This window comes from Mobula birostris, unplaced genomic scaffold (genome assembly GCF_030028105.1).
Source record: "Mobula birostris isolate sMobBir1 unplaced genomic scaffold, sMobBir1.hap1 scaffold_391, whole genome shotgun sequence".
Lineage (NCBI taxonomy): Eukaryota > Metazoa > Chordata > Chondrichthyes > Myliobatiformes > Myliobatidae > Mobula > Mobula birostris.
In genome coordinates this window covers 213,329-239,606 of record NW_027276996.1, presented here as the reverse complement: position 1 = coordinate 239,606, position 26,278 = coordinate 213,329, and the positions used below count along the sequence as shown (strand labels likewise).

The window sequence follows — 26,278 nt, the reverse complement described above, 5'->3', positions numbered from 1 at the left end:
TCCATCCCTGCGACTCTGTAATTTCCTCCGTGTCCTGCACTCCTCCGCCTCTGTAATCTCTTTAGGGTCCTCCAACCCTCGGTCACTGTAACCTCCTCCGGGTCCTACAGTCCTCCGTCTCTGTAATCTCCTCTGGGTCCTACATTCCTCCGTCTCTGTAGTCTCCTCCGGGTCCTACATCCCTCCGTCTCTGTAATCTCCTCTGTGTCCTACACTCCTCTGTCTCTGTAATCTCCTCCGGGTCCTTCATCCCTCCGTCTCTGTAATCTCCACGGGGTCCTCCATCCCTCCATCTCTGTAATCACCTCCGGGCCCTCCATCCCTCCGTCTCTGTAATCTCCTCCGTGTCCTACACTCCTCCGTCTTTGTAATCTCCTCCGGGTCCTACACTCCTCAATCTCTGTAATCTCCTCCGGGTCCTACACTCCTCCGTCTCTGTAATCTCCTCTGACTCCTCCATCCCTGCGACTCTGTAATTTCCTCCGGGTCCTACACTCCTCAGTCTCTGTAATCTCCTCCGGGTCCTACACTCCTCAGTCTCTGTAATCTCCTCCGGGTCCTACACTCCTCCGTCTCTGTAGTCTCCTTCCGGGCCCTACACTCCCCTGTCTCTGTAATCTCCTCTGGGTCCTCCATCCCTCCATCTCTGTAATCTCCTCCGGGCTCTCCATTCCTCCGTCTCTGTAATCTCCTCCACGTCCTACACTCCTCCGTCTTTGTAATCTCCTCTGGGCCCTCCATCCCTGCGACTCTGTAATTTCCTCCATGTCCTACACTCCTCCGTCTCTGTAATCTCCTTTGGCTCTTACACACTTTCGTCTCTGTAATCTCTTTAGGGTCCTCCATCCCTCGGTGAATGTAACCTCCTCCGGGTCCTACAGTCCTCTGTCTCTGTAATCTCCTCAGCGTCCTACACTCCTCCATCTCTCTATTCTCCTCCGGGTCCTCCATCCCTCCGTCTTTGTAATCTCCTCCGGGTCATACACTCCTCCGTCTCTCTAATCTCCTCCGGGTCCTCCATCCCTCTGTCTTTGTAATCTCCTCCGGGTCATACACTCCTCCGTCTCTCTAATCTCTTCTGGGTCCTGCATCCCTCCGTCTCTGTAATCTCCTCCTGGTCCTTCATCCCTCCGTCTCTATAATCTCCTCCGGTCCTACAATCCTCTGTCTCTGTAATCTCAGGGTCTTACACAACTCCGTCTCTCTAATCTCCTCCGGGTCCTACACTCCTCCGTCACTGTAATCTCCTCTGGGTCCTACATCCCTCCGACTCTGTATTCTCCTCCGGGCCTTGCATCCCTCCGTCTCTGTAATCTCCTCTGGTTCTACCCTCCTCCATCTCTGTAATCTCCTCAGGGTCCTGCACTCCTCCGTCTCTCTAATCTCCGCCGGGTCCGACACTTGTCCGTCTCTGTAATTTCCTCTGGGTCCTACATCACTTCGTCTCTATAATCTCTTCTGGATCCTCCATCCCTCCATCTCTGTAATCTTTTCCGGGCCCTGCATCCCTCCATCTCTGTAATCTCCTCTGGGTCCCACATTCCTCCGTCTCTGTAATCTCTCCGGGTCCTACACTCCGCCGTCTCTGTAATCTCTCCGGGTCCTACACTCCGCCGTTTCTGTAATCTCCTCCGTGTCCTACACTCCTCCGTCTCTGTAATCTCCTCCGGGTCTCCGTCCCTCTGTCTCTGTAATCTCCTCCGGGTCATCCAACCCTCTGTCTCTTTAATCTCTTCCAGATCCTACACTCCTCCGTCTCTGTAATCTCCTCCTGGTCCTTCATCCCTCCGTCTCTATAATCTCCTCCGGTCCTACAATCCTCTGTCTCTGTAATCTCAGGGTCTTACACAACTCCGTCTCTCTAATCTCCTCCGGGTCCTACACTCCTCCGTCACTGTAATCTCCTCTGGGTCCTACATCCCTCCGACTCTGTAATCTCCTCCGGGCCTTGCATCCCTCCGTCTCTGTAATCTCCTCTGGTTCTACCCTCCTCCATCTCTGTAATCTCCTCAGGGTCCTGCACTCCTCCGTCTCTCTAATCTCCGCCGGGTCCGACACTCGTCCGTCTCTGTAATTTCCTCTGGGTCCTACATCACTTCGTCTCTATAATCTCTTCTGGATCCTCCATCCCTCCATCTCTGTAATCTTTTCCGGGCCCTGCATCCCTCCATCTCTGTAATCTCCTCTGGGTCCCACATTCCTCCGTCTCTGTAATCTCTCCGGGTCCTACACTCCGCCGTCTCTGTAATCTCTCCGGGTCCTACACTCCGCCGTTTCTGTAATCTCCTCCGTGTCCTACACTCCTCCGTCTCTGTAATCTCCTCCGGGTCTCCGTCCCTCTGTCTCTGTAATCTCCTCCGGGTCATCCAACCCTCTGTCTCTTTAATCTCTTCCAGATCCTACACTCCTCCGTCTGTGTAATCTCCTCCGGGTCCTACACTCCTCCGTCTATGTAATCTCCTCCGGGTCCTACATCCCCCCGTCTGTGTAATCTCCTCCAGGTCCTACATCCCCCCGTCTCTGTAATCTCCTCCGGGTGCTACACTCCTCCGTCTCTGTAATCTCCTCCTGGTCCTCCATCCCTGCGACTCTGTAATCTCCTCCGGGTCCTACTCTCCTCCGTCTCTGTATTCTCCTCCGGGTTCTACACTCCTCCGGCTCTGTAATCTCCTCCGGGTCATCCAACCCTCTGTCTCTGTAATCTCTTCCGGGTCCTACACTCCTCCATCTCTGTATTCTCCTCCGGGTCCGACACTCCTCTGTCTCCGTAATCTCCTCCAGGTCCTACACTCCTCTGTCTTTGTAATCTCCTCCGGGTCCTCCATCTCTGCGACTCTGTAATTTCCTCCGGGTCCTACACACCTCCGTCTCTGTAATCTCCACCGGGTCCTACAATCCTCCATCTGTGTAATCTCCTTTGGGTCTTACACACTTCTGTCTCTGTAATCTCCTTTGGATCCTCCATCCCTCGGTCACTGTAATCTCCTCTGGGTCCTACACTCCTCCGTCTCTGTAATCTCCTCTGGGTCCTACATCCCTCCGTCTCTGTAATCTCCTCTGGGTGCTGCACTCCTCTGTCTCTGTAATCTCCTCCGGGTTCTCCATCCCTCCGTCTCTGTAACCTCCTCCGGGTCCTCCATCCCTCCGTCTCTGTAATCTCCTCCGGGTCCTCCATTCCTCCGTCTCTTTAATCTCCCCTGGGTCCTCCATCCCTCCGTCTCTGTAATCTCCTCCGGGTCCTACACTCCTCCGTCTCTGTAATCTCCTCCGGGCCCTCCATCACTCCGTCTCTGTAATCTCCTCCGCGTCCTACACTCCTCCGTCTCTGTAATCTCCTCCGGGTCCTACACTCCTCCGTCTCTGTAATCTCCTCCGGCTCCTCCGTCCCTGCGACTCTGTAATTTCCTCCGGGTCCTACACTCCTCCGTCTCTGTAATCTCCACCGGGTCCTACAATCCTCCATCTGTGTAATCTCCTCCGGGTCCTACGCTCCTCCAACTGTGTAATCTCCTTTGGGTCTTACACACTTTCGTCTCTGTAATCTCCTTTGGGTCCTCCATCCCTCGGTCACTGTAATCTCCTTTGGGTCCTCCATCCCTCGGTCACTGTAATCTCCTCCGGGTCCTGCAGTCCTCCGTCTCTGTAATCTCCACCGGGTGTTCCATTCCTCTGTCTCTGTAATCTCCACCAGGTCCAACACTCCTCCATGTCTGTAATCTCCTCCGGGTCCTGCATCCCTCCTTCTCTGTAATCTCCTCCGGGCCCTGCATTCCTCCGTCTCTGTAATCTCCTCTGGGTCCTACACTCTTCCGTCTCTGTAATCTCCTCTGGGTCCTACATCCCTCCGTCTCTGTAATCTCCTCTGGGTCCTACACTCCTCTGTCTCTGTAATCTCCTCCGGGTCCTACACTCCTCCGTCTCTTTATTCTTCTCCGGGCCCTCCATCCCTCTGTCTCTGTAATCTCTTCCGGGTCCCCACCCCTCCGTTTCTTTAATCTCCCCTGGGTCCTCCATCCCTCCGTCTCTGTAATCTCCTCCGGATCCTACACTCCTCCGTCTCTGTAATCTTCTCCGGGCCCTCCATCCCTCCGTCTCTGTAATCTCATCTGCATCCTACACACCTCCGTCTTTGTAATCTCCTCTGGGTCCTCCATCCCTCCGTCTCTGTAATCTCCTCCGGGTCCTACACTCCTCCGTCTCTGTAATCTCCTCCGGGTCCTACACGCCTCCGTCTCTGTAATATCCCCCGGGTTCTACACTCCTCCGTCTCCGTAATCTCCTCTCTGTCCTACACCCCTCTGTACCTGTAATCTGCTCCGGGTCCTACACCCCTTCCGATCTCTGTGACATCCCCCTCATCACTCCACCCCTCCCGTCTCTGTTGCACACCCTCTCTGGCCCATGTACCTTTCCCCATCTCCGTGATCCCCTCTGGCTCCTCCATCCTTCCTGTCTCTATGATCCCCCTTCAGTCACACCAAACTCTGGGATTCCATTCCCACCGGTCCCCACTTCCCTCTCCAAGCAATCTGTGGGTCTTCTGGGAAGGAGAGACTGACAGCGTCGTCTCTATCACTGACGTCTCTTTCTTTTACCCCCTCCTCTTTCCACTTCCGACTCTCCCCTACCCTATCCCTCTACTCTCTACTCCCCCTCCATCTCGCCCTCCCTCCTATCCCCTCTCTCGCAGGGCTGCTCTGTGGGGCTCTGGAGTTGTTCCAGTCCCTGGAGAATATCACTGTATCCCAGGGAGAGACAGCTTCACTCAGGTAGGGTGACCTTTGAATGCGCGGCTTGGACCAAGTGTGGAGGGGAAGGGCTGTGGCAGTTCCCAGGGAATCCCCCTCACCCCACTGTCTCCAATACATACCAAATTTCTTCACCCCTTATTGGCTGGAGGTTTACAAAAGCTATTCAGGAGAATTTAAACTTGTTTTTCAGGGTCTAGTAACCAGAGCACCTAGGGAAGGATCGGACCAGAAGGTGGATGTCAGGGAAAGTATTCAAAGTGTTAGAGAAGATAGAGGAGGAGGTAAATGGGTGGGATGGGGAGTTGAACTATTAATTGGGGACAATATCAGAGCTGGAGGGGTCAGACTCCGAGTCTATTGGGTGGAACTCGGGAATAGGAAGGGTACAATCCCTCTGATGGGATTGTAGCCCAGACACCCTAACAGCCACTGGGACATTGAGGAACAGATATGAAGGATGTGTGTACAGATAATAGGGTTGTTGTAATGGGGGATTTCATGCAGGTGTTGTATTTAAATGCACAAAGCATTCGAATAAGGTGAATGACCTCATGACGCGATTAGAGATTGGTCGGTGTGACATCACTGAGTCGTGGCTGAAAGAAAGCCATAGTTGGGAGCTCAACATTGAAGGATATACTTTGTGCTGAAAGGACGGGCAGGAAGGCATAGGCGGTGGTGTGGCTCAGTTGGTAAGAGATGAAATTACATCTTTAGAAAGAGGTGACATAGGGTCAGAGAATGTTGTATCTTTGTGGGTGGAGTTAAGAAACTGCAAGGGTGAAAAAAAATTATGGGAAACATACATAGGCCTCCAAATGGTAGCCAAGATGTAGGGTTGAGATTGCAAAGGGAGCTGGAAAAGGCGTGTAACAAGGGTAATGTCACACTTGCGACGGGGGGAACCACAAGACATAAGAGCAGGATTAGGCCATTTGGCCCATCGAGTCTGCTCTGTCATTCAATCACGGCTGATCGTATTTTCCCCTGTTCAGCCGCACACCCACCCTTCTCCCTGTAACCTTTGATGCCATGTCCAATCAAGAATCTATCAAGCTCTGCCTTAAATACACCCAATGACCTGGCCTCCACAGCTTTCTGTAATAAATTCCACAAGTTCACCACCCTCTGGCTAAAGAAATTTCTCCGCATCTCTGTTCTAAATGGATGTCTCTCTATCCTGAGGCTGTGCCCTCTTGTCCGAGACTCCTCCACCATGGGACTTCAAAATGCAAGGGGATTGGGAAAATCAGTTTGCTGCCGGATCACAAGAGAGGGAATTTGTTCAATGCGAATGAGGTGGCTTTTTAGAGCAGCTTGTGCTTGAGTATACTTGGGGAAAGGCTATCTTAGATTGGGTGTTGTGTAATACCCAGATCTTATCAGGGAGCTTAATGTGAAGGAGGCAGTGATCGTAATTGGATTGAATTCATACTGTAGTTTGAGAGGGACAACCATAAGTCACATATATCAGTATCACAATGGAATAAACGGAATTACAGAGGCATGAGAGAGGAGCTTCCCAGGTGGATCGGAGGAGGATACTGGCAGAGATGACGGCAGAGCAGAGACGGCTGAAGTTTCTGGGAATAGTTCACAAGGTGCAGGATAGATATGTCCCACAGAAGAACCGCGGCTGACAGGGGAAGTTAAGGACTGCATAAAAACCAAGGAAAGGGCATATTAGGTTGCAAAAGTGAGTGGGAAGATGGATAACTGGGAATCTTTTAAAATCCAACAAAAGGCAACAAAAAAATCTATAAGAAGGGAAAAGATGAAAAATGAGGACAGACTAACCAATAACATAAAGCAGGATATTCAAACTTTTGTCAGTTATATGACGAGTAAAAGGGAGGTGAGAGTTGATATTGGACCACTGGAAAATGATGCTGGTGAGGCAGTCATGGGGGACAAAGAAATGAAGATGAGCGTAATGGTTGGAAGACGCTAGCAGTGTGCTAGAAGTCTGCGAGTGCAAGGGAACAGAAGTGCCATTGCTATTACAAAGGAAGAAGTGCGAGGCAAACTGACAGGTCTGAAGGTGGTAAGTCACCTGGACCAGATAGACTACATCCCAGAGTCCTGAGAGAGGTTGTTGAAGAGATAACAGATGCCTTGGTCATGATCTTTCAAGAATCAATTGATTTTTGGCATGGTCCCAGAGGACTGGAAGATTGTAAATGTCACCCCTCTTCAAGAAGGGAGGAAGGCAAAAGAAAGGAAATTATAGGCCAATTAGCCTAACCTCAGTGGTTGGGAAAGTGTTGGAGTCTATTATTAGGGATGATCATGGCCCTTCTGGCTCTCCAAATTTCATTCTTGAGCTCCTTCCTGGCACCCTTGTAATTTTCTAGAGCTCCAACAGTACCTAGTTTCTTGAACCTTTCATAAGATTCTCTTTTCTTCTCAATTAGATTTTCTCCATCCTTTGTACAGCATGGCTCTTTCAAGCTACCGTCCTTTCCCTGCCTCAATGGAACATACCTGTGCAGAATGCCATGCAAATGTTCCCTGAACACTTGCCACATTTCTGTCGTGCATTTCCCTGAAAACATCTGCTTCCGATATATGTTCTCAAGTTCCTGCCTAATAGCATCATATTTCCCCCTACCCCAATTAAATACTTTCCCAAACTGTCTGCTCCTATCCCTCTCCAGCACTATGGTAAAGGAGATAGAGTTGTGATCACTACCCCCAAAATGCTCTCCCATTGATAGATCTGACACCTGCCCAGGTTCATTTCTCAATACCAAATCAATACCTCCACTTTTTATAAATTACCTGGATGAGGAAGTAGAAAGGTGGGTTAGTAAGTTTGCTGATGACACAAAAGTTGGGGTGTTATGGATGGACTGCAGGATTGTCAGAGGTTACAGTGGGACATCGATAGGATGCAGAACTGGGCTGGAAGTGGCAGATGAAGTTCAACTCAGATAAGAGTGAAGTAGTTCATTTTGGTTAGTTGCTATTTGAAGACAGAATATAATATTAATGGTAAGACTCTTGGCAATGTGGAGGATCAGTGAGACCTTGTGGTCCGAGTCCATAGGACACTCAAAGCTGCTGCACAGATTGGCAATGTTGTTAAGAAGGCAAACGGTACATTGGCCTTCATCCACCGTGGGACTGAGTTCAAGAGCAATGAGGTAATGTTGCAGCTATATAGGACCCTAGTCAGACCCCACTTGGAGTACTGTGCTCAGTTCTGGTCGCCTCACTATAGGAAGGACGTGGAAACTATAGAAAGGGTGCAGAGGAGATTTACAAGGATGTTGCCTGGATTGGGGAGCATGCCTTACAAGAATAGGTTGAGTGAACTCGGCCTTTTCTCCTTGGAGCGACAGAGGATGAGAGGTGACTTGATAATGAGAGGCATTGATTGTGTGGATAGTCAGAGGCTTTCCCCCAGGGCTGAAATGGTTAGCACGAGGGGGCAGAGTTTTCAGGTGCTTGGAAGTAGGTACAGAGGAGATGTCAGAGGTAAGTTTTTCACAGAGAGTGGTGGGTGCGTGGAATGCACTGCTAGCAATGATAGTAGGGGCAGATACGATAGGGTCTTTTAAGAGACTCCTCGATAGGTACACAGAGCTGAGAAAAATAGGGGTCTATACGGTAGAGTAATTCTAGGCAGTTTCTAGAGCAGGTTACATGGTCGGCACACCACTGTTGCATTGAAAGGCCTGTAATGTGTTGTAGATTTCTGTGTTCTATTTTCAATGAGGTTTCAAGGTACTTGGAGACTAATGATAAAAATAAGTCAAAATCATGGTTCCTGTACATGGAAATATTGCCTGGCAAATTTGTTAGAGTTCTTCAAGGAAGTAACAAGCAGGGTGGACAAAGGAGAGGTAGTGGATATCATTTACTTGGATTTACAGAAGGCATTTGATAAGGTGCCTCACATAAGGCTGTTTAACAAGATAAAATTCTATGGTGTTGCAGGAAAGACACTGGTACGGATAGCAGAATGACTGACAGGCAGGAGGCAGTGAGTGGGAATAAAGGGGGGCTTTTCTCATTGGCTACCAGTGACTAGTGGTGTTCCTCAGGGGTCAATGTTGGGACTGCTGCTTTTCACATTATTTGTCAATAATGAGGAAGCAATGCAATTGCAGCAGGACTTAGACAATTTGGAAGAATGGGCAAAAAGTGGCCGATGGAATACAGTGTTGGGAAATGTATGATAATACATTTTCATAGAAGGAATAAAAGTGCTGACAATTCTCTAAAGGGGAAGAAGGTTCAAACATCAGAGGTACAGAGGGTCTTGGGAGTCCTCGTGTAAGATTCCCAGAAGGTTATTTTACAGGTTCAGTCTGTGGTAAAGAAGGCAAATGCAATGTTGACATTTATTTCAAGGAAAATAGAATATAAAAGCAAGGAGATAATGCTGAGCCTTTATAAAACACTAGTCAGACTGCACTTGGGGTATTGTCAACAATTTTGGGCCTCATATCTCTGAAAGGATGTTCAGAGGAGGTTCACAGGGATGATTCTGGGAATGAAGGGTTTAACGTATGAGGAGCGTTTGGCAGCTTTGGGCTTGTACTCACTGAATTTAGAAGAATGCGGGGGGATCTCATTGAAACCTACCAAATGTCAAAAGGACTTGACGGGGTGGATGTGGAGAGGATTTCCTGTGGTGGGGGTATCCAGAATTAGAGGGTGCAGCCTCAAAATTAACGGGCAACCGATTAGAATGAAGGTAAGGGGGAATTTTTTTTAGCCAGAGGGTAGTAAATCTGTGGAATGCTCTGCCACAGATTGGGTTGGAGGTCAATCCGTGGGTCTATTTCCTGATCAGTCAAGGCATCAAAGGGTATGGCGAGAAAGCAGGTGTATGGGGTTGAGTGGGATCTGAGATCAGCCATGATGAAATGGCGGAGCAGACTTGATGGGCTGAATGGCCTAATTCTGCTCCTATGTCTCATGGTCTTATCTAACCTCCCGAATATAAGCTGGGACCTTCTTAGTGTAAGGGGTTTAGATGGGGCAGAATTTGTTAAGTGTCTCCAGGGCGGTTTCTGAAGTATGTGGACGGTCCAGTAAGAGTGCTGGAGCTGTGTTGGATAATGAGCCTGGCCAAGTGACTGACATTTCAGTGGATGAACAGTTAGGGAACAGTGATCACAACTCCTCCACTTCCAGGATAGCTATAAGACCATAACAGATCCTTTCAGAGATATGGGACCCAAAATTGTTGACAGTACTCCAAGTGCAGCCTGACTAGTGTTTTCTAAAGGCTCAGCATTATCTCCTTGCTTTTATATTCTAATCCCCTTGAAATAAATATCAAGATTGCATTTGCCTTCTTTACCACAGACTCAACCTGTAAATTAGCCTTCTGGGAGTCTTGCACAAGAACTGCTAAGTCTCTCTGCATCTCTGATGTTTGAACCTTCTTCCCATTTAGATAATAGCCCGCACTATTGTTCCTTTTATGAAAATGCATTATCCTACATTCCCCAACACTGTATTCCATCTGTCACTTTTTTGCCCATTCTTCCAATTTGTCTAACTCCTGCTGCAATCGCATTGCTTCCTCAGCACTACCTATCCCTCCAGCTAACTTCATATCATCCATAAACTTTGCCACAAAGCCATTAATTCCATTATCTAAGTCATTGAGAAAAAATGTGAAAATCAGCAGCCCCAATACTGACCCCTGAGGAACACCACTAGTCACTGGCAACCAACCAGAAAAGGCCCCTTTTATTCCTACTCCCTGCCTCCTGCCTGTCAGCCATTCTGCTATGATGGCCAGTGTTGTTCCTGTAACACCATAGGATTTAATCTTGTTAAGCAGCTTCATGTGTGGTACCTTATCAAATGCCTTCTGTAAATCCAAGTAAATGACATCCACTGCCTCTCCTCTGTCCACTCAGCTTGTTAATTCCTCGAAGAACTAACAGATTTGTCAGGCACGATTTCCCTTTACAGAAACTATGCTAACATTGGCTTACTTTATCATTAGTCTCCAAGTACCCCGAAACCTCATCCTTAATAATAGACTCCAACACTTTCCCAGCCACTGAGGTTAGGCTAACTGGCCTATAATTTCCTCTCTTTTGCCTTCTTCCCTTCTTAAAGTGTGGAGTAACATGTGCAATCTTCCATTCCTCTGGGATCATGGCAGGATCAAGTGATTCTTGAAAGATCGTGACCAGTGCATCAGTTATCTCTTCGCTGACCTCTCTCAGGACTCTGGGGTGTGGTCCACCTGGCCCAGGTGACTTATCCACCTTAAGACCTTTGAGTTTGCCTGGCACTTTTTCCTTTGTAATAGCAATGGCACTCACTCCTGCTCCCTGACACTGACGGACCTCTGGCACACTGCTAGTGTCTTCCACAGTGAAGACTGATGCAACAAAGTACTCATTAAATTCATCTGCCGTTTCTTTGTCCCCCATTACTATCTCACCAGCATCATTTTCCAGTAGTCCAATATCAACTCTCACTTCCCTTTTACATTTTATACAACTGAGAAAAATTTTAGTGTCCTGCTTTTATTTTATTGGCTAGATTGCCCTCATATTTAATCTTTTCCCTTCTTATAGCTTTTTAGTTGCCTTTTGTTGGATTTTAAAAGCTTCCCAATCATCCAACTTCCCACCTTATATGCCCTTTCCCTGACTTTTATGCAGTCCTTAACTTCCTTTGTCAGCCACTGTTGCCTACCCCTGCCATTTGAGACCTTCTTTCTCTGTCCCACTTCTTCCTCTGTGGTACATATCTATCCTGCAACTTGTGAACTATTCTTGGAAACTTCAGCCATCTCTGCTCTGCCGTCACCCCTCCAGTGTCCTCCTCCAATCCACCCGGACAAGCTTCTCTCTCATGCCTCTGTAATTCCCTTTATTCCATTGTGATATTGATATACGTGAGTGCTGCTTCTCTCTCTCAAATTGCAGTATGAATTCAGTCATATTATGATCACTGCTTCGTAAGGGTTTCTTTATGTTAAGCTCCCTGATAAGATCTGGGTTACACAACACCAAAAGTAGCCTTTCCCCAAGTCAGCTCAAGCACAAGCTGCTCTAAAAAGCCATCTCATAGGCATTCAACAAATGCCCTCTCTTGCAAACTGTCACCAATCTGATTTTCCCAATCCCCTTGCATAATGAAATCCCTCATTACAATTGTGTCATTAGACCATAAGGCCATAAGACAAAAGAGCAGAAGTCGGCCATTCGGCCCATCGAGTCTGCTCCGCCATTTTATCATGAACTGATCCATTTGCCCATTTAGTCCCACTCCCCCGCCTTCTCACCATAACTCTTGATGCCCTGGCTACTCAGATACCTATCAATCTCTGCCTTAAATACACCCAATGACTTGGCCTCCACTGCTGCCCGTGGCAACAAATTCCATAGATTCACCACCGTCTGGCTAAAAAAAATTTCTTCGCATTTCTGTTCTGAATGGGCGCCCTTCAATCCTTAAGTCATGCCCTCTCGTACTAGACTCCCCCATCATGGGAAACAACTTTGCCACATCCACTCTGTCCATGCCTTTCAACATTCGAAATGTTTCTATGAGGTCTCCCCTCATTCTTCTGAACTCCAAGGAATACAGTCCAAGAGCGGACAAACGTTCCTCATATGTTAATCCTCTCATTCCCGGAATCATTCTAGTGAATCTTCTCCATACCCTCTCCAACGTCAGCACATCCTTTCTTAAATAAGGAAACCAAAACTGCCCACAGTACTCCAAGTGAGGTCTCACCAGCACCTTATAGAGCCTCAACATCACATCCCCGCTCCTATACTCTATTCCTCTAGAAATGAATGCCAACATTGCATTTGCCTTCTTCACCACCGACTAAACCTGGAGGTTAACCTTAAGGGTATCCTGTATGAGGACTCCCAAATCCCGTTGCATCTCAGAACTTTGAATTCTTTCCCCATTTAAATAATAGTCTGCCCGTTTATTTCTTCTGCCAAAGTGCATAACCATACACTTTCCAACATTGTACTTCATTTGCCACTTCTCTGCCCATTCTTCCAATCTATTCAAGTCTCTCTGCAGACTCTGTTTCCTCAGCACTACAGGCCCCTCCACCTATCTCCGTATCATCAGCAAACTTAGCCACAAAGCCATCTATTCCGTAATCCAAATCGTTGATGTACAATGTAAAAAGAAGCGGCCCCAACACGAACCTCTGTGGAACACCACTGGTAACCGGCAGCCAACCAGAATAGGATCCCTTTATTCCCACTCTCTGTTTCTTGCCAATCAGCCAATGCTCTATCCACGTATGTAACTTTCCTGTAATTCCATGGGCTCTTATCTTGTTAAGCAGCCTCATGTGTGGCACCTTGTCAAAGGCCTTCTGAAAATCCAAATATACAACATCCACTGCATCTCCCTTGTCTAGCCTATTGGTAATCTCCTCAAAAGATTGTAATAGGTTTGTTAAGCAGGATTTTCCTTTAAGGAATCCATGCTGAGTTCTGCCTGTCTTGTCATATGCCTCCAGGTACTCTGTAACCTCATCCTTGACAATCGACTCCAACAACTTCCCAACCACCAATGTCAAGCTAACAGGTCTATAATTTCCTTTTTGCTTCCTTGCCTCCTTCTTAAATAGCGGAGTGACATTTGCAATCTTCCAGTCCTCCGGAACCATGCCAGAATCTATCGACTTTTGAAAGGTCATTGCTAATGCCTCCACAATCTCCACAGCTACTTCCTTCAGAACACGCGAGTGCATTCCATCTGGTCCGGGAGATTTATCTATCTTTAGACTATTCAGCTTCCTGAGTACTTTCTCTGTCGTAATTGTGACTGTGCACACTTCTCTTCCCTGCCACCCTTGAATGTCCGGTATACTGCTGATGTCTTTCTCAGTGAAGACTGATGCAAAATACTCGTTCAGTTCCTCTGCCATCTCCTTATCTCCCATTACAATTTTTCCAGCATCGTTTTCTATCGGTCCTATATCTACTCTCACCTGTCTTTTACTCTTTATTCACAGTACTTGAAAAGCTTTTAGTACCTTCTTTGATATTATTTGCTAGCTTCCTTTCATAGTTCATCTTTTCCCCCTTAATGACCTTCTTAGTTTCCTTTTGTAAGCTTTTAAAAACTTCCCAATTCTCTGTCTTCCCACTAATTTTTGCTTCCTTGTATGCCCTCTCCTTTGCTTTAACTTTGGCTTTGACTTCTCTTCTCAGCCATGGTTGCATCCTTTTTCCATTTGAAAATTTCTTCTTTTTTGGAATATACCTGTCTTGCACCTCCCTCACTTCTCACATAAACTCCAGCCACTGCTGCTCTGCCGTCTTTCCGGCCAGTGTCTCTTTCCAGTCAACTTTGGCCAGTTCCTCTCTCATGCCACTGCAGTTTCCTTTACTCCACTGAAATACCAACACATCAGATTTCGGCTTCTCTTTTTCAAATTTCACGGAGTACTCAGTCATGTTATGGTCACTGCCTCCTAAGGGTTCCTTCACCTCAATCTCTCTAATCACCTCCGGTTCATTACACAATACCCAATCCAGTACAGCCGATCCCCTAGTGGGCTCAACAACAAGCTGTTCTAAAAGGCCATCTCACAGACATTCTACAAATTCTCTCTCTTGAGATCCAGTGCCGACCTGATTTTCCCAATCCACTCGCATGCTAAAATCCCCCACAATTATCATAACACTGCCCTTCTGACAAGCCTTTTCTATTTCCCGTTGTAAATAGAAAACCGTTATTCCATGCCTCTTCCAGCTCCCTTTCCAATCTCAATCTTGGCTACTATTGAAGAAGAAGAAGAAAGCCCTTAACTCCGAGTGGAGTCATCGGGACACCGTCACGGCGGTGCTTTTTTAGCAGGCTTTCTTATTTTTACCAGGTTGAGTTGCTAGCTCGATGCTCAACCCAGCACGGATGGAAAATGTGCAAGGGAGCCGGCTGGATTCGAACTCAGGAGCCTTCGCTCCGAAGTCTGGCGCTGATGCCATTACGCCACCAGCCGGCTACTATTTGAAGGCCAATATATGATTCCCATAATAATTTTTTCACCCTTCCAATTCTTAACTCCACCCTCAAAGATTCAATATTCTCTGACCCTCTGTCACTTCTTTCTAAAGATGTAATTCCATCTCTTACCAACAGAGCCACCTTGCGAGAGAGATTTAAATTGGAGTAGGACAAATTACGAGGGCATTAGGTAGGAACTAAGAAAAGTTAGTTGGAAAGACTTTTTTTTCTAGCAAGTCCACATCAGATGTGTGGAGGATGTTTAAAGATCAATTGCATAGAATATAGGAAAGTTACATTCCAGTTAGAGGAGAGGACAGGCATGGAAAGATAAGAGAACCTTGAATGTCCAGAGAGGTGATCAATCTAGTCAAGAAGAAAAAGAAGGAACATGTAAAGCTTCAGAAGTCAGGATCAAACAAAGCACATGAGGAGTATAAAGAAGACAGAAAAGAACTAAAGAAGGGAATTAGGAAAACCAGGAGAGGCCATGAAAAGACATTGGCCAGTAGGATTAAGGTGAATCCCAAGGCATTCCATACATACATAAAGAGCAAATGGATAACTAGGGAGAGGGTAGGACCACTCGAAAATAAAGGGAAGAACATTTGATTGGATGCAGAGAATGTGAGTGAAGTACTTAATGAATACTTTGCTTCAGTATTTACCAAGGAAAGTATGTGGAGGGCAAGGAGATCAGTGCTGAGTATATAAATATGTTAGGGCATTTAGAGGTCAAGGAGAAGCCTCTTAATGAATATTAAGGTGTGTATGTCCCCAGGTGTGATGGGATTTACCTCGGGTTATTGAAGGAGGTAAGAGACAAGATTGTTAGGGCCGTTGTATCCTCTATAGTCACAGCTGAGGTCCCGGCGGACTGGTGAGTGGCTAATGTTTACCTCTATCTAAGAAGGGAACAAGAGAATATCCTGGGAACTGGTGAGTTTCGTGTCAGTTGTAGGGAAATTGCTGGAGGAAACTCCTAGGGATAAGATACATGAGCATTTGGAAACCCGTGGCCTGATGAGCCAGCATGTCTTTGTGCTGGCCAGGCTGTGTCTTGCCAACTTGACTGAGTTTTTTGACAAGGTGACCAGAGAGATTGATGAGAATAGGGCGGTAGATGTTGTCTACATGGATTTTAGTAAGGAATTTGACAAAGTCCCTCCTGGGACGCCAATCCAGAAGATTAAGATACATGGGTCCGTGGCGAATTGGCCATTTGGATTTAGAATTGGCTTGCGTGTAGAAGGCAGAGGGTAGTGGTTGAAGGGACTTATTCGAGCTGGAGGTCTGTAATTAGTAGAGTTCTGCAGGGATCTGTGCTGGGACCTCTGCTATCTGTCATGGGATGAAAATGTAGAAGCAACACACATCAAAGTTGCTGGTGAACGCAGCGGGCCAGGCAGCATCTCTAGGAAGAGGTGCAGTCGACGTTTCAGGCTGAGACCCTTTGTCAGGACTAACTGAAGGAAGAGTGAGTAAGGGATTTGTTGTTTGCGTTTGAAAATGTAGATGGGTGGGTTAGTAAATTTGCAGATGATACCAAGATTGGTGGAGTTGTGAAAGACTGGCAAAGAATACAGCATGATCAGTTGCAGATAATGGGCAGGAAAGTGACAGATGGAGTTTAACTCAGATAAATGTGAGGTGTTACGTCTTGGTAGAATATATGCAAGGAGACAGTATACTATTAAGGGCAAGATCCTTAACAGTGTTGCTGAGCAGAGAGATCTTGGCTCATAGCTCCTTGACAGTGGTTGCATAGGTCAATGTGGTGATTAAGAGGGCTTATGGATTGCTTGTTTTTATTAGTTGAGGCACTGAGTTCAAAAGTCAGGAGGTTATGTTATAACTTTATCAAACTCTGGTTGGGCCACATATGGCGTATTGCAGACAGTTCTGGTTGCTCCACTATAGGAAGGAGGTTCAGGCTTTGGAGAGCGTGTAGAAGAGGTTTACCAGGATGCTGCCTGGTTTAGAGGGAATGTGCCGTCACAAGAGGCTGGATAAACTTGGGTTGTTTTCTCTGGAGCGGCACAGGCTGAGGAGACGTTTGATGATTATGAGATGCAAAGATAGAGTATGTGTTTCCCAGGGTTGAAATATCTAACACCAGAGGGCATGCATTGAAGGAGAGAAGGGGTAGGTCCAAGGGGAGTGTGAGAGGGCAAAGTTCTTTACTTGGAGAGTTGTGGATGCTTGGAATGCGCTGCCTGGTACGGTGGTAGAGGCAAATACATTAGAGGCTTTTAAGAGACGTTTGGATAGGCACATGGATGTGAGGAAGATGGAGGGATATGGATATGGTGTAGGTAGGAGGGATTAGTGTTTGGGTGTTTTTGATTTGATTTTTTAGCTGGTTCGGTACAACATTGTGGGCCAAACAGCCTGTTCTTGCACCGTACTGTTCTATGTTCTCTCCTCCCTCCCTTCTCTCTCCTCCCTCCCTCGCTTTCCCACACCTCTCCCTCTCATCCCTTCCCCTCTTCCCCTCCCCCTCTCCTCACGTTCCTTCCCAACTCTTCTTCCTCACCTGTTCCCCGTCCCTCCTTTCACCCTCTGCCTCCTCCTTCCCTCCACCGCCGCTCCCAGCTGTGACATTAACGACAGTGTGACGCGTGTGGCCTGGCTGAACGGTTCCAGTATCCTGTATGCCGGACAGGATCAGTGGTCGATGGACGGACGCGTGCGCCTGGCTGGCCACAGCACCAGACACTACCAAATCGAAATCTCACCCGTCTCCATCTATGATGAAGGCTTGTACACCTGCTCCTTCCAGACACAGGAGCAGCCTCACACCCTGCAGGTCTACCTGATCGTCCAAGGTGAGGAGCGTGTGGAGGTCAGACATAAAACCATAAGACACAAAGCAGAATTAGGCTCTTTGGCCCATTGAGGCTGCTTTATTCCTTCCACAAAACGACAAAAACCCATACCCCTGATAGTGTAAGGGGAGCTGTACCCTGTACTTGACCACAGGACTGTGTGATGGGACTGTGCAGATGGAGCTTCACTCTGTGTCTGACCCTGGGAGTGTGTGATGGGACAGTGTGGAGGGAGCTTCACTCAGTGTCTGACCCTGGGAGTGTGTGATGGGATGGTGTGGAGGGAGCTTCACTCAGTGTCTGACCCTGGGAGTGTGTGATGGGATGGTGTGGAGGGAGATTCACTCTGTGCCTGACCCTTTTTTGTAAACAGAATTCTTTATTACAAATGTTGGTGCTATACGATATGTACCAAAACAGTGACTAACACAATTACTTCACTACAACAGACAATACACGTTAAACCAAAATATTACCATCTCCATCAATGATGGCATTTACACCCCACGGAGACCAACGGTCCCGGAACACCTCTACGGTCGCCGTGGACTGTGCGTATTCCTTTTCAATATTCACCCGAGCGCGAACATACCCCCTAAACATAGCCAGACAGTCCGCCCGGGGAGATCCTCCTGCCACCCTCTTCCAGGAGCCACGGATGGCAGATTTCCCCAGCCCCAGGAGCAAGTTGACAAGGACATCCTCATCCCCCTGTGCCCCCCTCCTTACTGGATGACCGTATATAAATAGGATTGGACTCAAATGCAACCAGAAGGCGAGAAGCAGCCGACGCAAATACGCAGAAAGGGGCTGCAGCCTCACACACTCCATGTACACGTGGTACACGGTCTCCTCCAGCCCGCAGAAATGGCATGTGGCTGGGAGATCCGTGTACAAACTAATAACTTATTGCAGGGTACCACTCTGTGCAGCACCCTCCAGCCGAGATCCCCAAGGTGCATGGGAAGAACTCCCTCATAAAGGGACTCCCATTGGGGAAACACCTCCAGGTGGAAAGACCGACCGCCATGGCGTGTCGGGACGGTGGACAAGGGCTAGGAAGTGGAGGGTGTGGAGCAGCAGCCCATAAAGGTACCTCCTGCCTGCATCCCTGAATGGGATTGTGGCTGTCGATGAAAGACGGCTCAAGTTGTGTGGATTCGTCTCTCGGGTAAGGCTGCGGGGCCTGGGCCCGACGAGCAGCTCAGCCCGAGTCGTTCCACACACCTGAGCCGCACTGACATCCGTTGAGACAGGGCAAGGGTCGGCCAGGACCCCGCTCTCTGCCAGAGGAGGGGATTCCCGGCCTGAGGCAACCATGTTCCAGACTCTCAGTCGGTCCTGATAGCAGCCGGGCAGCCTTTGCAAAGCAGCACGGCTGACGCCCGCCGGTGGTAGCTGCATATCTTCGGCAAGACAGCAGCCCCTCCGGAGGAAGAAAGTCGCCAACACGTGCCACCTGGGAGGGTGCTCGGCGTACAGGAATCTCTGCAGCGTCCTGAGGCGGAGAGCCGCCAGTCGTGTGCGTACACACACCAGCGACTGTCCGCCCTCTCCTTCTGGGAGACTCAGAACCGCTGCAGAGACCCAGTGCTTCCTGTTTCCCCAGAAGAAGTCCACCAGCTTCCTCTGCATTCTCTTTTTTTTTAATATAATTTTTATTGAGTTTTCGAAGTGATTAAATAGAATGATAATATCTACCCTCCCCGCTCCCCTTAACTCTTCTCCCCGATATATACCCCTACCTGAAAAAAAAAGAAGAAAGAAGAACTGCCTGGATATTGGAAGGTTTCTTCCTCTGCATTCTCGTAACAAAAGGGACAGGGGGGCCAAGGTGACCATCCGGTACCACAACATGGAGGCCACCAGCTGGTTTATGACCACCACCCTGCCTCGATAGGAAAGCACCCTGAGAAAGCCTGACCAGCGCCCCAGCCGGGCCATGACCTTTGTCTCCAGGTCCTGCCAGTTCGCCAGCCAGGTCTCCCCAGAAGGACTCAGGTAGACTCCCAGATAGAGAAGACGTCTGGTGCTCCACTCAAAAGCTCTCATCTCCTCCGGCAGGGAGTCCACCTGCCACTGGCCTACTAAGAGTCCGGAACATTTCGCCCAGTTGATCCTGGCGGAGGATGCCGCCGAGAAAACATCTTGGCACTCGCGCATCCTCCGCAGGTCACAGGGGTCTGTCATCATGAGGAGTACGTTATCGGCGTAGGCCGAGAGGACAACCTCCATATCCGGTTCGCGCCGAAGAAGGCTAAGGAATGGCTCGACACAGATTGCATACAATTGACCGGACATGGGGCACCCTTGACGCACTCCTCTTCGGAAGGGAATAGGTGCTGTCAGTGATCCGTTAATCTTAACTAGGCACTCTGCGGCAGAGTACAGGAGCCGAACTCAGGCTACAAACTGTGGTCCGAGCCCAAAAGCCTGCAGGGTGCCCACCAGGAAACTGTGGTCCACCCGGTCAAACGCCTCCTCCCGGTCAAGAGAAAGAAACGCTGCCACGGTCCCAGTCTCCTGGAGTAGGTGGATCAGGTCCCGTACTAGGTGGACATTGTCCTGGATGGAGCAGCCCTGGACTGTGTAAGATTGGTCAGGATGGACCACCTGTCCAATTACCGAACCCAGACGGTTGGCCATTGCCCGGGCGAAGATCTTGTAGTCCGCGCACAAGAGGGAGACCGGCCGCCAGTTCTTTAGCAGGTGGAGGTCTCCCTTCTTGGGCAGTAGGACCACAACAGCTCTCCGCCATGAGAGGGGCATTTCTCCGGTGGCTAGGCTCTCCCCTAGGACAAGACAGTAATCATCCCCCAGGACATCCCAAAAAGCCTGATAAAACGCAACATGCAATCCATCCAAGCCAGGGGATTTACCCCTCCGGAGCTACCGAAGGGCAGTGGACAGCTCCTCCCGAGTCAGGGGGGCATCCAGACGCACTGCGTCCTCTGGGCTGACCTGAGGCAAATCTTTCCACATCTCATTGCACGCCTCCTTTCCAACGAGTAGTAGAAGGGTGAGCCACGGTCCAAATCCTGCAGCATTTGGATCCGTGATCTCACGTACGCACCTCGGGACTGCTGGAGCTGCAGGTTCCTTAGTGCGTCCTTCTTCTCCTGGTATTCCTGCCACAGCTGTTGGTCTCCAGCGGTCGGACCAAGACGGGACTCCAGGTCAAGCAACGCTCTCTCAAGCCACTCAATCTCAGAGCTCCGCCTCTTTGTCGAGCCCCTAGTGTACTCCTGACATAAAAACCGGATGTAGGCTTTGCCCACATCCCACCACAGCCGTAAGGAGCAGAACTCTCTCCATCTCTCCTTCCAGGTGACCCAGAACGCTCGGAACGAATCCCGGAATCGGCTGTCCTCCAGCAGCCGGTTGTTAAAATGCCAATACCCGGATCCCACCCGAGGGTGTAGTGGAATAAATTCCATCCACACAAGGTGATGATCCGAGCACGACACTGGCCGCATGGAGGACGTCGACACGCGGGAGACGTAGGCCCGAGAGATGTAAATGCGGTCTATCCTGGAACCCCCCTCTCTCAACCTTCTCGAGAAGGCGCTAGAGTCGGGGAGAAGATTCGTCCAGCTGTCCACCAAGTCAAAGGAGCCGACTAGCTCCTTTAACTTTTTTGCCGATGCTGGGTCGCGTTGGAGGCCTGAGCGGTCCTCCGCCTCGAGGGTACAGTTGAAGTCTCCCCTGAGGATGATGCAGTCCCCAGGGTCGATGGAGCTCAGCAGGGTGGACAGCTGACAGAATAGGCGCGTCTGCATCACACCGCGCCTCGGAGCATACACATTGATAAAATGCACAGGTACACCATCCAGGCGCACAGCCAGGTGGAGCAGACGGCTGGGCACAACGTCTTGGACTCTTTCGATTTCTGGCTGGAAGGTTGGGGCCAACAGGATCCCCACCCCGCTAGAGTTGGAGCTGAGGTGGCTCATGTAGACCCTGCCCTGCCACTCCAGGAGCCAAGCAGACTCGTCCCCAGGGATGGTATGGGTTTCCTGCAGGAAACTCACCGCATACCGCCCATCCCTGAGGGCTGAGAAATTGTTATGCCTGCGAAGAGGACCCCTGCTGCCGTTTACATTGAGACTAGCTATGGTAAGCTTCATGGCGGGAGCACACTAGGCCTCAGCAGCTGTGCCCGTCCCAGTGAGAGCGGAGGCGCCCTCCACCACACTGTCCGAAAAAAAGCAAGAATACTTTTTGCTTTCCGGGCTCGAGCGGTACCAGCGACACCCTGTGACCCACCATCCCCCGTAGGAGCGAGGCTGCTTCTCCCTCTGATGTCCCTTACCAGGTCATCCAGGAAAGATTTTAGTTGCCGTCTCTCGTTCCCCGACACCACATTCCTCTTCCCCTTCCCCTTCCGTCTGAGGATGACTCGCAGGGATTTCACCGGCCTCGGCATGCTGGGCCAGCGAAGCGAGGCTAGTTGAGGCCGGTGCTTGGCACCCTCAGAGGTGAGAATGAAATGCTTAATTTCCTCTACAGGTATCAATGGGGATTTCTCAGGAGGGGTGAGGATGTCCATTGTCTCACTATCGAAGGAGTCCCCCTCCAACCCTTCACTGCAGATAGATTCCCCATCGTCCTCCCCGCATGTTCCAACAGATGGTCGTGCTTGTGACCCATACCGCGCAGCGGGTACCTCACTCATACCTGCCCGCTCCACCATCGCATCAGTCTCATCCACAGTTACGACAGTGGAGGGACAATCCCCAGGGACTCCCTGCAAGCCATTTATTGCTGGGGTCGACGTGCATAGAATATCGTCCTCCCCAGGGGACAGGTATGAAGGGGAACAATGCACCTTTGGTCCAAGGGATTCACAGGCAGCCTGGTGCTGAGGATGAGAGAGCTTTGTCTCGTCTCCTCTTACACTATTCAATACACTTGCATCCAGGGAGGCGCTGACTTGTAAGTCCTGGGTGGAGGCCTCCAGGGCTGTCTCATTTGTGCAGACAGGGCTATCACAAGCTTTCTGCACAACCACACCAGCTACCCCAGGACTGGTGGCTACATCTGGGGACTCAGGTTTCGAACTAACATCCACCCGGATTCCCACCCCTTCCTGGGACTCCCCCGCATCTACATCCCCTGCCCTCCTGCGGGAACGTTCCCTTCTCCTCTTCACGCCGGAGGAGCACACAGGTGCAGGATTCACCGATGGGGCAGTACTCTCCGCTTCCATCGCCCCGTCTACCTGCGCACTTCCCCGTGCCTCACGCTCCACTTCAGGGCAAATGGGCGTGAGCTCTGCAGTCTCAGAGGCTGTATTCTTAGGGTGTTTGGATTTCCTCTTTGCCTTCTTGCCCCGCACAGGCTCCACCCCGTCCTCCACCTGAGCCACAGGGACAGGAGCAGGGGCCGACCCAACCGTAGGAGTAGGGACAGGGGTAGGGGCAGGGTGAGGGGCCGGGGCAGGAGCAGGGGCCGACCCAACCGTAGGAGTAGGGACAGGGGTAGAGGCAGGGTGAGGGGCCGGGGCAGGTGCAGGCACAGGTGCACGCACAGGAGTAGGATCGGGGGCAGAGGTAGCTGGGACACTGGTGCCCGAAGTGGGCTCCCTAGGGTTCCGGGCGGCAGGACAGTCCCCCCGAAAATGCCCCACCTCCCTGCACGCATGGCACCGCGGGCGCTCGGAGCTCCAATACACCTGATAATCTACCCCCTCGTGCCGGACAGTAAACCGGCCCTCAACGTCGTCCTCCCTTTCCAGCTGCATCAATACCTGACGCCGGAAAGAGATTACGGTGCGGAGGGTGCGTCTCTTAAATTTGTGTCGGATGGCAATGATCTCCGACCTTACTTGCCCTAAACGGGCCAGTGGGGGAAGCAGGTTCTCATTGGGAATGAACGGCTTAACATGACCGAGGACGATACGTTGTTTGGGGGCTGTCACCAGCTCCATCGGTAAAAAGACGTTTTCTACCGTGACCCCCTGCTTGGAGCCCGGTGCACTAACTCTTCATTGGCCAGGTAGAACACTGTCTTCCCGAACTCTTTCTCGGTGGCCAAGATACCACCTTTCCCCACCAGGTCCTCCATGGCCTCCGCACACTTTTCTAGTGTCATTCCAGGGCGTAAAATACATTACACCCCACGTTCCACCTTCACCGACCGAAACAGGGCATTGTCCGAGGCTGGGGAGGCAGCCGCCTTTGCATAACTCCCCGAAGGCCCGCGAATCCCTGGAGACCGGTCCAGCATGCTGGCGCTATTTCCAGTCCGAGAATCTTACAGCGGTACCGGTTAGAAGTCCTGGAGCCAGTCGAATAACTGGCCGGGAAAGTTTACAGTCAACAGTACCTTGCTGGCTCAGTGCCAGAAATTCCAGCGCCAGGAAAGGCTCTGTCGGTCCTGCAGAAACCCAGGCTGTGAGAAGTCGAGATGTCCTTTCAGATGCTCCAGCTCCTACACTGAACGAGAATCAGGAAGATAAAGGAGGAGGAACGTTGCCCCGATGTTAGTGGGGGAATGACAGCGTTCGTCTCCGGTTTCGGAGCGAACCGGCTTCCTGGCGAGTTGCCAGCGGCCGCAGCCGGGAGCTACACAGTTAGCAGCCGCCAACGAGCCCAGTCCAAACCGGCAGTAAAACTGCACACCGAGCTTCCACACCAGCGCCGTCACTCACTCAGTCGTCCAAGAGACTTTTAGAGCCACCTCCAAAGTATCTCCCGAAACTTTATGTAGTAGTTTTCCTGGATTTCTCCCAGCTGAATTAAAACAGCTCCATGCTGTGTCTGACTCCAGGAGTGTGTGATGGGACAGTGTGGAGGGAGATTCACTTTGTGTCTGACCCCAAGAGTGTGTGGTGGGGCAGTATGGAGGGAGCTTCACTCTGTGCCTGACCTGGGGAGTGTGTGATGGGACGGTGGGGAGGGAGCTTCACTCTGTGTCTGACCCTGGAGTGTGTGATGGGACAGTGTGGTGTCTGACCCTTTTTTTTTATTTAAACAAAATTCTTTATTACTAATGTCGGTGCTATATAATATTTACAAACCCAGTGAATAACACATTTACTACACTACAAACAGACAATACATGTTAAACCAATATATTGCCATCCTCATCAATGATGGCATTTACACCCTGCGGAGCCCAACGGTCCCGGAACATCTCGACGGTCGCCGTGGACTGTGCGTATTCCTTTTCAATGTTCACCCAGGCTCGAACATACCCCCTAAACATAGCCAGGCAGTCCGCCCGGGGAGAACCTCCTGCCACCCTTTTCCAGCAGCCACGGATGGCAATTTTCGCCAGCCCCAGGAGCAAGTTGACAAGGACATCCTCATCCCTCTGTGCCCCCCTCCTTACTGGATGACCATATATGAATAGGGTGGGACTGAAATGCAACCAGAAGGCGAGAAGCAGCCCACGCAAATACGCGAAAAGGGGCTGCAGCCTCACACACTCCACGTACATATGGTACACGGTCTCCTCCAGCCCGCAGAAGTGACACGCGGCTGGGAGATCCGTGTACAAACTGAAGAACTTATTGCAGGGCACCGCTTTATGCAGCACCCTCCAGCCGAGATCCCCAAGGTGCATGGGAAGGACTCCCTTGTAGAGGGACTTCCACTGGGGACCCCCCTCACCTCCAGGTGGAAAGACCGACCGCCATGGCGTGTCGGGACGGTGGACAAATGCTAGGAACTGGAGGGTGTGGAGCAGCAGCCCATAAAGGTACCTCCTGCCTGCATCCCTGAATGGGATTGTGGGTGTTGATGAAAGACGGCTCAAGTTGTGTGGATTCGTCTCTCGGGTAAGGCTGCGGGGCCTGGGCCCGACGAGCAGCTCAGCCCGAGTCGTTCCACATACCTGAGCCGCACTGACATCCGTTGAGACAGGGCAAGGGTCGGCCAGGACCCCGCCCTCTGCCAGAGGAGGGGATTCCCGGCCTGAGGCAACCATGTTCCAGACTCTCAGTAGGTCCTGATAGAAGCCGGGCAGCCTCTGCAAAGCAGCACGGCTGACGCCCGCCGGTGGTAGCTGCATATCTTCGGCAAGACAGCAGCCCCTCCGGAGGAAGAAAGTCGCCAACACGTGCCACCTGGGAGGGTGCTCGGCGTACAGGAATCTCTGCAGCGTCCTGAGGCGGAGAGCCGCCAGTCGTGTGCGTACACACACCAGCGACTGTCCGCCCTCTCCTTCTGGGAGACTCAGAACCGCTGCAGAGACCCAGTGCTTCCTGTTTCCCCAGAAGAAGTCCACTAGCTTCCTCTGCATTCTTGTGACAAAAGGGGCAGGGGGGGCCAAGGTGACCATCCGGTACCACAACATGGAGGCCACCAGCTGGTTTATGACTACCACCCTGCCTCGATAGGAAAGCACCCTGAGAAGGCCTGACCAGCGCCCTAGCCGGGCCATGACCTTTGTCTCCAGGTCCTGCTAGTTCGCCAGCCAGGTCTCCCCAGAAGGACTCAGGTAGACTCCCAGATAGAGAAGACGTCTGGTGCTCCACTCAAAAGCTCTCATCTCCTCCGGCAGGGAGTCCACCTGCCACTGGCCTACTAAGAGTCCGGAACATTTCGCCCAGTTGATCCTGGCGGAGGATGCCGCCGAGAAAACATCTTGGCACTCGCGCATCCTCCGCAGGTCACAGGGGTCTGTCATCATGAGGAGTACATCATCGGCGTAGGCCGAGAGGATGACCCCCATGTCCGGTTCGCACAGAACCAGACCTGTCAGCCTTCGCCGAAGAAGGCT

The 26,278-nt window shown here is 50.5% G+C and overlaps 1 protein-coding gene across 1 annotated transcript in view; it reads left to right on the top strand.

Moving 5' to 3' along the window:
- The window catches only part of LOC140193117 (igLON family member 5-like), a 165,885-nt gene that overhangs the window by 84,513 nt on the left and 55,094 nt on the right, over positions 1 to 26,278 (top strand). The window contains exon 2 of the mRNA XM_072250533.1: positions 17,319 to 17,551. Coding sequence (XP_072106634.1) covers positions 17,319 to 17,551 — 233 coding nt within the window. The remainder of the gene's footprint in view (positions 1 to 17,318; positions 17,552 to 26,278) is intronic.